Source organism: Ambystoma mexicanum, chromosome 9 (assembly GCF_040938575.1).
Source record: "Ambystoma mexicanum isolate Mex_15411 chromosome 9, UKY_AmexF1_1, whole genome shotgun sequence".
Classification (NCBI taxonomy): domain Eukaryota; kingdom Metazoa; phylum Chordata; class Amphibia; order Caudata; family Ambystomatidae; genus Ambystoma; species Ambystoma mexicanum.
In genome coordinates, this window is record NC_090931.1 from 176,845,212 (window position 1) to 176,859,769 (window position 14,558).

The 14,558-nt window shown below is 45.0% G+C and overlaps 1 protein-coding gene across 1 annotated transcript in view; it reads right to left on the reverse strand.

Moving 5' to 3' along the window:
• The window catches only part of TRAPPC4 (trafficking protein particle complex subunit 4), a 32,853-nt gene that overhangs the window by 16,174 nt on the left and 2,121 nt on the right, over positions 1–14,558 (reverse strand). The window contains exons 2-3 of the mRNA XM_069614398.1: positions 2,780–2,954; positions 225–328 (exon numbers count right to left, since the gene is read on the reverse strand). Coding sequence (XP_069470499.1) covers positions 225–328; positions 2,780–2,954 — 279 coding nt within the window. The remainder of the gene's footprint in view (positions 1–224; positions 329–2,779; positions 2,955–14,558) is intronic.

Consider the following 14,558-nt stretch of genomic DNA (forward strand, 5'->3'; position numbering starts at 1 on the left):
TGCAAATACAATAGACATGGCGGTTGGTAAAAGACAAACTTGGCTTGGATTCTAAGAGCAAGTTTGAAAGCGAACTAGGATGTGTTGCATAGCTGCACTTGGCTCTGGTCACTTCATTTTTCTCGACCTGCAGGGGCAATCGTACTAAAGTGCCTTTTGCCTTAAATTTAAGGCAGTAAATCAGAAACAGACCGATATCACAGACCCAGTAACGGAGAGCTCACCTGTGAGCGTTTGAAAGCAATGCAGTTTAAAGGTGTCCGTCTCCAACATTTCGATGCCAGAGCTTCCCAGCTCCGGAGACAGCTGTGAGCCGATTGCAAACAACCTTTGGGAAGAAACCAAGAGAACAGTGCTTATTTAATTTCAAATCCACGAAGAACCAGTAGTATGCTGCAAAGTCCACCCCGACAACAGCAGGAAATGGAATGGCAAAATACCACCAGGGGTGGCTCATAGCTATCACCCTATATTGTAATCTTTCAGTAAAATGGGGAGATGTCAAACAGTAATAATCAGGCCAGCTAGGTTACATGCACGGATGTTTTTACGTTCACGGTCAACTTACTTCAAGCTAAACTTTGCACAGTCATCAAATCACACTGATATGCTAAATGAAAAGAAAATGTGGTTGTACATAAGTGTCCCCTGCCTGAGGCGTTGCCTTTTTGATTGTCTGGTTCTGTAGCCGAGTTCAGGTTATTTTCCACCACGAAGGGGGTTGCAGGGTAAAGCAGTTTGGACAAGGGAGGCATAGCAACCACACAAAGACATGGATCCATGGCCTCATAGGTTCCAGGTCTGCATGGAAAGCACCAGCAGTGGAAAGACACCAGACAATGAGAAAGACGGCCTTGTTACGATGGTAGCTGATCCGAGTGGTACTGGTTTTACCAAACCAGAGCCAGTGCATGAATGCAATTGGCCTAGATGGCCTCTTGAAACTAGGAGACAAGGGCCCACTTTCTTGCCCTTTTGGGGTAGCATTGAAGCACTGCCTTTGAGCAAAACACAAGAGGCTAACCTGGTTGTCAGAAAAATGCTCTGAAGACAATAGAAGTAAGTTGCGCTGTTCCAGTCACTGGGGATTTTAAGTGTCAGCAATAATACTTTGTATATATAGTGCTTGCTTTGAATGATTTTCTTCATTTCGGAGCCGTCTACACATGCCACGAGTTTCACTTAATTTAATACTAGTCCATTTTTATCCACCTAAAGGTGGAGTCAGCCCTGCTGGGCTTAGAACCTGTGATCTGCAGGATAAAGTGGAATCAGGAGCAAGCACTCAACTCACAGAGCTATGCAACTTCTTGGAATAGCTCTGAGTTAGACCACTACTGATACAAGCAGGTCAAAGATCTGAATTTTGTAATATGGGATTCCGCCTTAGTCTTCTATTGTAGATACAGGTTGCAACAGGCTTGCCTTTTATTCTTCATCAAACAGCACAGGTCCTAGACCCCATAGAGGCCCCTGTACCAAGCTATTCCTTTTTTCACTGGGCTAGTTCCAGGACCTCTGTCCCCCACCAACTGCTTTGACATGTGTTTGTTGCAGGCCAGTGGTTCACCTACTCTCTCCATTGTGAAAATCCCCTTGTATAACTTGGTTTCTGCCCTTCCTTCTCATGCCATTAACTTTCGGTTGCCCGGTTTTATACATTTCTAAGACAATTAACTTTTTCCAGCCCCAGTATGAAATCAGTCCAGTTTGTCCCATGAACCCATCCAATAACTGCCTTCCCTTGTTTCACAAGACTTTGCTTCAATCCTCTCTAATGGCATCCAATTGGCACAGCGAAAAAGCAGATTCATCCAACATGCGTTTTATGTGTCATTACCAAGGATGCAGACTCACATATGGAAGAATCGTAGACAGTTTGCATTGCAAAGGTCCAGTACATGATAGCGCCGCCCCTAAGCACCTACCATCTAGAACAAAACTTTCAATCTGCCATCCACAATCTTTGGGCGACTGAAACCACAGCCGTGAACATTAACAAGAGCAGCTCACCACAGGGCCCAGAACAGCCTTCATTGTTTTGAGCCACAAATAGATGCTCATCCTTTCTGCCATCTGCAGGGTTTGAGCGGTGGTAGGTCAATGGTTCTTTTACTTCCTGTGTTGGCACTTGTAATTTATGCGATCCCAGCAATTAATGTCAAACGATAGTCCAAATATAATGAGAAAGACTCTTAGTTTATTCTTAAATTATATATGGATATATTCTCCATGTATTGATTTCATACATAACATTAAACATATACTTATTGTACAGTTCGTAGTGCTTACACATTCATTTTTCCTGTACTGACTTCATACATTAATGCATGTTGATCTCCCAACACGTGTTTCCCCACAGCATCTAGCTGTGGTTCCTCAGGAGACATTCCCTTACTGGTAGTCGCTTTCTTTGTTAATTTTTGTTTCAAGTCTTTAGAAAATAATTCTTGTCACCAAAGGTAGTAAATCCTGGTCTTCTTTTTCAAGTGGCAGTTTCATCAAGGTCCGATGGTCTTGTTTGTGCTCGCCAGGATCTGCGATCTTTTACAACTTGGCAATGAAAATATGATTTTCTACCAGATGCCACCAATCTTCTATTCAGTGCTATGAAAAACACAACCTTGATGAAGAGACTCTACGAAACCCGAAAACGCCCAATGTTCCTCAAGAACATGAGGGCTCTGTAGTCCCCAGGTAATATTGGAAGCAAGTGCAATAAACCCTATAAATGACACCAAGTTGCCGGGATTTAGCTCCATACAGAATTCATACTCACGAGTGGAACATGGAGGCCAGCATGAGCTTCTCGTTGGAGCTGAGTCGTGGTCGTCCGAAGCGGATGGACACTGGGTAATTGACGGGGTTGCTCAGGAATTCCATCACCTCCTTCCCATCAGCTGTGTATTTTCCACTGACATCTGCACCATTAACAGACAGCACACTGTGGCCAACTGCAACAAGTTGGGGGGTGGGGAGGGGGGGTAGAGCAGGTTAGAAACCATCCACACGCTATGAACTGCTGTTTTTGAATACCAAAAGCATGCATCACCCAGCAGCCCCAAGTTGTACCATATAAATTAACTCAAGAAGCAGACTGGAGAGAGTACCCAGCACACAGCCTATCCAATATCCACACGCCTGTTATGTTTACATTTGTACTAGGTATGTCCTAACTGTACTTAATTAATATTCCCAATAATATCATAGATCAGTGGTCTTCAAACTTTTTTGGCCTGACCCCCCCTGAGCAGAATTTGGGCAGGATGCCCCCCCCCAAAAATGCCAAATGTATAGTATGCACAAATGGCTATGAACTATTGCGCGCCGTCGCCGCACCCTACTCCCATCACAGTTGCTGGGCTCCCTTATCCCACTCCTACCCAGTCCATGGGCTCTCCCCACCCTGCTCCTACCACTATCCCATGGTTCCCGCCCCCACCACAGTCCCTGGGCTCCCCTCATCCCAATCCCAACATAGTCAGTGGGCAAGTGGTGACTGGTGAATTTTTTAAGTGGAGAGGCATAACTATTTCCCACAAAAAGGCCATAGCGACCACGCTAAAAATAACGGGTTAAATGTTGCATTGGAGAGCATACTTTTTTTTTTTTAAAAATTACAAAAAATACTATTTTTTTTTTTTAAAAACTGGGTACATTGCCAAACAGTTTGCAATTGGTGCTGGGGGTCCAGGGGTCAGGCATGACATTTTTTTACTGGACATCTATGATAGATGTCCAGTGAAAAGATACCATCCCTGTCCCCCACTGGGCCTAATACAAACATGTTTATGTGTGTATGCAAGGCACTAGGGTGCCAAGGGGGGAAAGCATGGCATTTTTGACTGGACATCTATGATAGAAATCCAGTTTAAAAAAAAAATAACATCCCCGTCCCCTGGCCTCCACAGCGCCTCAGAAGGAGAGCTGATTTTGGCAGGTGGGTAGGAGAATTGTGCAACAAAGGCATTTAGGCATTTTTTAAATGCCTTTGTTGTACAACCCTTCTTCCCCCCTCTCTATCCACCACTTGTCAAAATCAGCTCAACTGACCAGAACACACAATTATTCACATGAGCATCCATCACCATACACTCACAACACTAGCATACATGCATCGATACATGCGTTTAAATATATATATTTTTTAAACATAAACATACCTTCTGCATTGGCCTGCGTGTGGGTGCTGAAACGCCCTGCTCCATGCTGTTCTCTCTGTATGTGCGAGGCGGCACAGGAGCTCCCCCTCGCACACAAGAACATGCAGTGCCCCAGCCAGCATTTCCAATGAGCTATGCAGTGTTGGCGAAGCAAAACGCCCGAGCACTTGCATGGCTCAGTGAGCCTTTGTGGCTGGGGAACTAAGCTGTCAAAAGGAAATCGTGTTTCCCTTTGACAGTTCAGCCAGCCCAGGAGCACTCCCTCAGCTGGAAAAAGCAGCTGAGGGAGTGCTCATTGTTTCGTTGGGCGGGCTCCTTAGCTCCTCCGTAATGGGTGAGGGAGCCACTGGGTTGGCACCCCCTCACCATTATGGATGAGCCGCCAGGCTCGCACTGGCCTATAGGGCAATGCCAGTACCAAAAATGCAAAATGCTAGTGTGCCAGTTTGATGAGTTCCAGCACTATGCAGTTAGTAATTTTGACCCATGTTGCTATATAAATATTCTCTAAATATCACAATTTACTTACTTTTTAACACAATGCACCCACCTGGGGAACTATTCAAACAGTCTGACTAAAGGTATGAATGTCCATTTACAACTGCGGGCCACTTTTTCCATTGGTGCGTGAGACAGTTTCATGCTTCAGCCCAACCACGTGAGCCGACTCTGCCCATTTCTTCCAATCAAAAAAAATATATATTCTTTTCCCCCCACAGTTTTAATACCGCTGTCATAGATGTATGTTTGTAAGGCACCATAAACCCCTGGTAGCTGTTAGTTTCAAGCTAACAGGCTCTCCTAGGATAAAAGCAAGAGATAAATAGCTCCCAGCAATTTTGAGCCCTGCTCAATTATCCCCCAATCTTTCACCTTTACCCCTTTTCTCCCACTGCCACCTTTGAGAGCTGTGCTTGGAGGCTATTGAGTCCATAGTACAGAGGTTCCAAATATTTATTTAGAAGTCAGTGCATGGAATGTAGTGTCCTCTTCAGAGTGCCCACTGTAAACAAAATCAGGGACTAGATAGACCAGTATGTACCTTAATCATGCAGTTTAAGGGATTATCTTAATCAGAGCCAGGCACCATTAATAATTTTCATTCCTAGAGGGGATAACCGTGCTCCAGTAGCCACACAAGAAACTTCAGTGGAGTCAAACTTATCCTGCACGTTTTGCAAATATCTCCTGTTATACTAATTATTGCAGCCATTTCTAGGACCCAAAGTGATGAATTTCAAGTTCCTCCAAAAGAAGCAGCCCCAGGTGGGTAAGGATTTAGACTATAGATTCTACGAGCTCCTTACGCAAACTCCAGTGTCAAGAATCTGGCATTAGAAAAGATTGACCGGACTAATTACAAAAGATGAAAATCCATCTTGACCTTTCCAAAAGCTGTAAATCACATTGCCTCTGAGAATAGCAAATTATAAAACCACGAACAAAGACTAATCGTGCAGAAGTAAAACGATTCATACCACCGTAGGATCACAGAACAGACCTAGAAGAACCAAGGATGCTGTTACAGTATAAACACACTTGCTGCAACTCAAACTCTGGTGGGCAGGCAGTTAGAAAGAAACCACCATTGCCAAAAATAAAATCAGCAAATCGGCAGCAGACAGTCAAGAATTAAACAAAAACGACCACCACAATTAATCGAAAGAGCAAGTAGCCGACAACTGCAACAAGCAAATGACCAATCAAAACCATCTGGTTACAAGTACACCACAAAAGTAACTTGTTGCATGAGCCACAAACAGTTTGCAGAAAAATCCAGGAAAAAGTCTCAAACCACATCCTAAGACAATTTCTAAAGCACCTGGACACCTCTGCCAGTCCCAGCAACACTCTATAAGCTATCCACATGAAACCCATGCCCTGACCAATGGAGCCATCAAGGTTGCTTATTTGTTATGAAGTAACCAGGTCCCAGTAAGACTTAGGTGCCGTGTGCTACAAAAGGAAGACAGTTATTTATTCAGTTCATTAGAAAACTAACTGCACAGAGACTCACCGATCCATCCACCACTAGCCAGCTCATTCAGGTCACTTGCTCCAACATGCCGCTCATATACACATCCATGAAACCACTGTTATCATTCATTAGCTTTTTTACTGCTGGTTTCACCTAACAAAATGTAGAAGGGATACAAATATCCTTTCTACCCTTGGGAACTGGGAGACACTATAAAATGTCTTGCTCCATAAGAACACAAAAAGTAGGAATATATGCAAGACTCGTCAAGGGAAAGAAAACCTGACATTCCCCGATAAGCTGCTCCACACAACACCTTCATACCCAATGAGACAGAACGCCAAAACAGTGACTGCTAACATTGTATTCACAATCAATTGCTCGCACTGTAGGGCAGAATCATTCAGACCACAACCAAAGGAGATGGAAGTTGTGTACATGTACAAACTGTAAAACTTGCATGTGGCTCCTAAACGTATAAAAACTCAAGTGAAACCTCACTTTAATGTGAGTTTTCATTGGGATAAGAGGCGTACAGAATGTGTACATTTCATGACTTTACAACGCTTATAAGCACTAAACACACATGCCAGACATACCACGCGACATGCACTTAATGATAGAATATTTTGCACACAAACTGTGTATTAAATTCACATTATGTAACTGTACACTACGCATAAAGAGTCACATCGAAGTCAGGGTTAACTGATGTGAATGTTCATACATATAAGACTTATGTCAAATTTTAAGTTTAGTGCTTAATCTCTCACTTGTGAGAGACCCCCAGAACTTTTTGCTGGACGGGTCAGTTATTTTTCCTCAGTGAGGGGGGAGCCTTTTTCCCACACTCAGATTATTTTACTCTTTTTATGTGTGTCATTTTTAAGACTCTCCATTGTATCCTCGGATACCTTTTTGGTAGATACCTTTTACTGTTACAAGTTGCCCTTTGGGCTCCCCTTTTACTTTCTCTGGCTAACCTTGTGAGAACTACAGTTCCCAAGGGTAGAAAGGATATTTGTATCCCTTCTACATTTTGTTAGGTGAAACCAGCGCCCCCACACCTTTGTGGAATGCTAGGGAGATACAATGTATCCCCTTTCTCACTAGCACCGTAACATTTCTGTTAAAGGGACAAGCTAAACTTGGATGGCTGATGTCCGTGAACTTTTTCCTAATTTGGTGTACCTTTACCACATTTCCACAGCTGCGATAAAGGCGCCCAAGGGTGCCCATTTTACCTTGGTCAAGCTTGCTCAGGCCCCAGAGGGTCTGTGAAGACAGGAAGCGAGTGAGGAGTCCAAAACTCTGCAGCCCTTTGTCTTCCAGCTTGTCTGAGAATACAGTTCCAACTGGGAGGTTAGCTGTCCTGGAAGGACTGCACCCCCCCCCCGCAAACCCCACCCCCCTAGTCAGGTTTGTATGTTGCATGCCCGTTTGATTGGCTGGGTTCCTGTATAGAAGTCAGATCCAGGAAGCTGTAGAGGTAGTCCAACACTGGATCTGAATCCAAAGAGGAAGATGAAGAAACTGCGGCTGAGATGATTTCCAGCAATCAGAGAGGCTGCTGTGTAACCAGACCCTGCTGTTACCCTTCCTTCCAAGCGACCTGGGAGAAAACAACGACCCAGAGCCTGGTGCGATCTACTAGACCGAAGACCTGCATTTTGAGCCATCCCATGACGTGCTGTCACCTTGCCGGGCTGCAATATACCAATACCCTGGGACCTCAAGCCATTTTGTGCTGCACAAACTTAGAACTGAAACATGGTGGCCTCCTCCTGGCTCTCCAGAGACACGATTTGAGTCCTTGAAGTCCCCGCACCAGAGTGCTGGACCCGATTAGTGATGAGAATCCAGCCAGTGATATTCGGGCTTCTTCTGACTCCTGAAAAGGGCACCAAAACTGCAGAGCCGCATTCATCCGCTTACACACTCTTGCTTGGAGCCTTCCCCGTTGGTCCCTGCTGCGAAATCCCTTGTGTCCAGTCTACAGTCTTCATGACAAGGAATTAATCAACCAGGTTTTTGGCTGAAGATCCGAAAGTCTTCCTGCTGCAAACTCTTCTTCTGTGCGGAGGTACTGTGTTGGCTGGGGCATTTACTTGCCTTAAACCGGTGTGATGTTTGTATAGCTGTTGGGGTGTTTTCTGTGATTGGGAGGCCTCTCATCCAGTTCACCCAGGCCCAGTGCTGGCATCCTCCTAGGGTGTCTTCTCAGAAGTCCCTGGGCCCTTTCAACCACTCTAAAGTGAAAAACGCACTTGTTTGAACAGTCTTCCTGAGGAACTTGAACTGTTGCTTGCTACTCCTGTGCCCATCATATCCTGACCTGTCTGTTGGACACTAGAGACCTAGTAAAGCCCCCCCACCCCCCTTCTGCCACTGAGAACATTCATGGTCCAAGAATAGGGAAAGAAGTCTAAAGTTTGGCCCTTTTGCCTAGAAAATATAAGTGTTTAAAAGTGGACTTGCTTGTGAAAGAGTTGGTTGGTAGCAATCACTCAGAGTGAGCAGTTACAAAAATTCTTAATTACCTTGAATGTGCTTTGCCATTCTGAAAAAGTATATCTAAGGTTATTTTACTCACCTATGAATTGATTGTGCCTCTTCTCAAAAGTAATGATGTTGGCTTCCCTTTACTATTTCTTTTAAGATCTAAATGTAAAGTATACCAAGTGGGTCTTGCTTCCCCCGACTCTCTGTTTAGCCTGTCTAGAATAAGTCTGCCTTGGGTTTTTACCTGCCTTGAATAGCTGTGCGCCATTCATAAAAAGTGTAAAGAGTTATTGCTTACCTTAGTCTGTGTTCCACTGATCTGAAAAGCAACAGTAATTGTATATTATAATTCTAATGTCTTACTCAGCTGGTATAATTGTGTTTTATCCTGAATGTAGTTATAGGTTTATACTGTTCCTTGAATCTGTGTTCCACTATTCGGAAAAGCATCAGGATTACAGGGTTGGTTTACTAAGTGATTCCTTAACTGAGTGTCACTGCATGACTGGACAGGGTCTACTACCCTTGATGTGCTGTAAAGTAATCTAAAAGAAATAACTGATGGTTTTACTTCCAGTGAATAGGTGTGTTCTATACTAAATGTGTTTGATAAAGTATGTGAGAAACTTAAAAGGTGTCACCCCGACTAGTCCCCGGGGATCTGTCATCCATTGGATCCAGTTCCTGGGGGTGGACAGCGAGGGAGGATCACCTGGATCCAGGGGGGGGGGTCCCCCTGGGAGTGGAACACCAACGGGTGAGACGCAGTGTCCCCCTTCTTATAACACTATTTCCCCAGCCTACCCCGTAGGATATGCTAACCCCCCGCCCCCTTTTCCAGACACAAACACTTTTGCACACTATGAAAGACGACGGTCAAACACCAAAGCCAACCTTCATTTTTTATAATATTATAGTGTTTCTCTTGAACCCTTGGTATTCTACAGGTTCTTTGTACCTTCCTACAACCCTCCCTCCCAAGATATGGCTAACAAATACTGAGGTTGCACAGCCTTATACTAAGAGTGGAGTTTTGTACAGTCTCAGTTGTATGGTTTTACTAAGCACTTAGTTGGAGTTCAGAAAAACGGTCCTAAAAAAAAGATGTATAGAAAATGTAATTTGCGTACATGTACGAAATGTACACTGTCTAGAAAACAACAGGGAAAGCTTATACAGCTAAGGTGCATGGTACACAGTGTTCATCCTTTAACCGTTAACAAGGTAACGTCTGGTAACACAACAAAAAACGGTTTTGTGGGAAGGTAGGTATTCAAGGTGCATCAGAGGATTGCAAAGCAAATGAATCAATTAGAGTGCTCGCACTCAACACACATGAAAAGGGGGAGGACCACCAGACTCGGCGTACCTGACCCTAAGGAAGAACACCCTGAACCTGGTGGGGGTGCCTGTCCCTGGGTGGCGTGTGGTGTATCGCCTACTAAAAAGATATAGAGGAGAGTACTATCCCTCAACCTTCTATACTAATGGCAGTGTCTGGAAACAGACACGGGTCGTCCAACAAAAACGTTTAAAACAGTGGTAGACTCCAGAGGGTTAAGCAGCATACAACAAGGCAATGAATTAGGTCTTGAGGCTGCTTGATCTTGAACGTGGATCCAACCTGTGAATCAGGTCAACTGCTTACGTTCCGTCCAGAGTGTGCAACTTTAATGGTACCCGTAGGTCACTATGGTTTGGGTATGTAAGAGTACTGGTGGAGTGACCACTGGTGGGTAAATAAAATGACCAGCCGGGGGGGCTGGAGGGCTAGAAAAGGCTCTTATAAGAATGTGTAGCTCACTCAGTAATAATGAGTGTGCTACAGTAGGTAGTTTTTAGAGGATTGCGTCTCTTTGATAAGTGTATAAGAGATCAAACGTGGGTCATGAGAGCCCTCATGACCGAAAGGGGTCGACCGGTTTCAATGGCGTAGGAGATTCAGGCCATCTTCTTCAGGACCGTGATTTAGAATACAAACGAGTTTGCCAAGTGTTCAGTGAAGTGCTGAACAGGAAGGAAGATGCTGGTGTCTCCTGGAGGGAGACAAAAATATGGGGGGGAAAAAAGGAGAGAGATGGAGAACAGTCAATGAGGGGGGAGGGAAAGGGGCGGGGTTGGGGTGTGGGGGGTGTTTGGGGGCACCAGGAAATTGGTGCAAGATGCTTGGGGGTGGTGCTTTAGACATGCCTTGAATGGAGCATGTGAGAGCAAGGTCATTAATTAGTCAAAGATTTCAGGAATAGTGAGGGTGCCTGTGCACCAGTGGTGGGACTCCTCGCCAAAAGGAGGGGGAAGGGGAGGGGTGCCAGACAGGGTCTCTATAGGTGACTGGTGGGCTGATACCAGGGAGTGAGAGAGGGGTGCTGGTGTGCACTAAATTGGATAGAAAATGTGCACTACAGGGTGGAAATGGTGAGCCCCTAACTCGTGAGCAATTAAGGGGAAGTAGGGACAACCAGCTCCCAACTACGTGCAGGAGGGGTGCCTGAGTAGTGGGGAGGCAGGCTGAACATACCTCAAAACCAGCATGCTTGCTGGAATAAGAACGGTGAATCAGGGTTACTCAGATCACCGAGCTGCACAGCAGGTAAAAAGTACCTGTGAGAAGTAAACAAACCATATCAGGTATAGTAGTCTGTGCTAGGCATATGGCAGAGGTAGCATAATGAAAAGGCCATGGTGCCTGAGTGTGGTCTGTACCTGTGAAGGGGGCAGCTGCTCTCCTTCGTGTTGTCTAGGAGCTGTGTCGCGCTTGTACTGCTCGAGACTGGTATTTGCTTGAAAAAAGGCCCAATGCCTATAAAAACAACGAGCAACGCGCTCGCGCTGGCGACTGCGTGCCGTCGCTGGCTCCCTGTAAGCCTCGAGCGTCGGAAGGCGATGAAAAAGCTCGAGCGCCTCTAGAAACAAAGGCTGAGCGCTCTCGAGCTCGGGAAGGGTCAGGCACCGCACTGGGCCTTATCCCTATAGGTCCAATGCCTGTAAAAACAACGCACAACGCACTCGCGCTGGTGAATGCGTGTCGTTGCTGGCTCCCTGTGAGCTGCGAGCATCGGGAGGCGATGAAAAAGCTCGATGTACACTGATCATATATATAATACACACAAAAAAAAAAAATCAAGAGTTACGGTTAATCTCACAAAAAGGAAAGTCTAAAGAATGAGAACAGTCAAGGTGCAAACACTCACTCCATAATCCCACAAAACCGACCTTAATACTCACTTCAAGTATTAAAAAGGTTACTTAATTAGTTGAAGCAAGTGTTCATATATAGGCTATGTTATTCTTACTCTTTGTAGACTTTACTTTGTGAGATTAACCTTAATTCTCGATTTAAAAAAGGGAATGTATCGGGGTGAAAAATATGGAAGTAGAAAGCTACTAGCCAGGCATCAATAGTTACTCATCCCCACAGTACACCATTTCTAACTAGCCAAGAGTCGTGCCTCTTCATTCCACATCACAGGCAGCTGGAGTCAGGTAAAGGTGGCAGCCATTATTGACGAGGTTGCATGCCAAAAAGTAGATGGTGAAAGGCTGCGAGCTAGGCCCATGGTGCTGAGGTGCTCACCCAATCAGGAGCCTTATGTCGTTATGAGAATTACCCTACATAAGTGAGGCAGATGAAAGGTTGCCAAGAATCCAGAAGCAATACACAGAGGCCAAGATTCCCGTACTGATAGCATCCTTATGCCAATCACCTCAAACTCGGCATAGATGACACAATACTAGCCTCCTGTGATACCAGCACCTTAGGTTTGATGGTCGGCAGAGCTTGGGAACCACTTTCTCCATCTCTGCCCAAGGTTTCCTGAACACCCGAAGGCTACCCATTGGACCTTCAATGTGGCTATAGACAGTCTATCTAGAACCTGAACAGAAAATCCAAAACCTTGACACAATCACAGTAGAGGATGCAAGCATACAGCCCGTTCCATGACTGGAAGGATGCCCAATTATGAAAGCACACCCTTTTAGTTGAAGGGCGTCTAGCTCCCTGAACCAGCCTGGCCACTTCGGCTGGAAGAGCTAAATTCTACAGCCACCGCACTGCTGAAAAGTTGACAGTAAGCTCTCCCCTAGGTGAAGGGAAGCAGAACACTTGGTCCACTTCTAACTCCTATGAGGGCAGAAAACCAAATCCTTCTGAGCCAATATGTTATCACCACATGATGACTTCTACCTTGACTTTCAATAACACTGGTGAAATCAGAGGAATGGGTGGAAACGCACGAAGGAGGTATTTTGTCCAGTAGATATTCATTGCATCCACCACCTAGGCTTGAGGGTCTAGGAACGGAGAACAAAATCACCAGGGTTGTCCGTTCCCCTATAAAGCAAAGAGGTACATCAATGGTCTGTCAAACAGCCTGCACATATCCTGAAAGTTGCTCAGAAACAGCAAGTCTCTGCTCAGGAGGGGAATTTCCTGTTCAGCTGGACCACTTTATTCAGTAGCCCACTGATGTGCATCAATGGTAATGAAAGTAGGTTCTGAGCTGCCTAGCTGAAATTCCTTTGTGCCACGGAAGACTACTTCAGTCCCATCTTGTCCGTTTATCTATGCTGTCGCAACAGTATTGCTGTGCAGCTAAGAACTGGGTTACCACAAACACCTGCAGTGCCTTTCAGATTGCCATCAGCTGTCTCCATTTGGATATGTGGCCGACTTCTACTAAAGGGCACTTGCCTTGGAGCTTACTCCTCCTCCACAGGGGTGGGCTCCCCATACCAGATGGCTGGCATCTGGTTCACCACAGGTGGGTAAATAGAGAAGCCCAGTTTTAGAATCTCCGGGACCAGTCACCAAGACCAGATATCTTCTGTGACCATTATGATCTCCTTGATTTGTCTCAAGTGTAGCCTCAAATTTTGCGGTATGTGATTGACCAGATGCATCAGAGGATACTGTGTCCAGGTAGTCAGAAAGATCTACACCGCCATCAGGCCTTGGACCTTTAGCAGTCACACTTGCAGGGTTCACACTTTAGGTAGGAAGGTAGGTACACGAAGACAGGAAAACACGATGACAGACACTAGATCCCTACACCCATCACCTTCTCTCAGTTGTCCCCAACCATCCACTGTAGAACCTTGAGAGACACATTCCAGAGCAGAAAGCATCTGACATCATACCCAGAGAGACCCACAAATAAGATTACTGTACAGTACTCTTTCTAATGTATACATTTATTTTAGCGTTATTGGAAGAGCAATAGGTTGTTTCAAACTAAAAGCAAATACGCCACTTTAGTTACCTACCAAATATGAGTCCGATTGCTAAGACGAGCATGGAAGAGAGCAAAACATGCACACCAATTTTGAAGCTTTGTTAATATCTGATGTATCTGAGCCAGGGATGACATGGAGCAGGAACCAGGCTGACTCAGGTAAGTATCAAACAGAAGATGCTTTATTCTTGCTTAGTTACATAGAATAGTTCATGAAAGGTAGGAGTGTAAGGAACAAGCATCTGCCCTGGTGCCCAGTCTCACTCCAAGTCCAACTGACACTCTCTGGAATCACCAGGCCTCCCACACTCCAAGCTCCACCTCACCATTCTACGAGGCCCCTGCATACACTCAGTGAATACAATCATACCAGGATACCACAATCTGTCTGCTAGAGTAACGTGCAAAACAACGTGTTTTTATGTGGCTATTCAAATAGGTTTAACAACATACATAACAGCAAGCTAGAAGTTTGTGTTCTTTAGGCAGGCCCCTTTATCACAAAGTTTCTTATTGTTTCTCTTTAAGCGCTGAATGAAGTAAAGTGATTGCACAGGGTTGTATAACTTTGCATTCTAGGACATGTATCTGTCTATTTATGTGTGTAAAAAATAAAGCTGCAATTATGCTTTTTTTGTACCTAACATGTTTCTATATTGCTGCATACATTGTCAGGTTGCA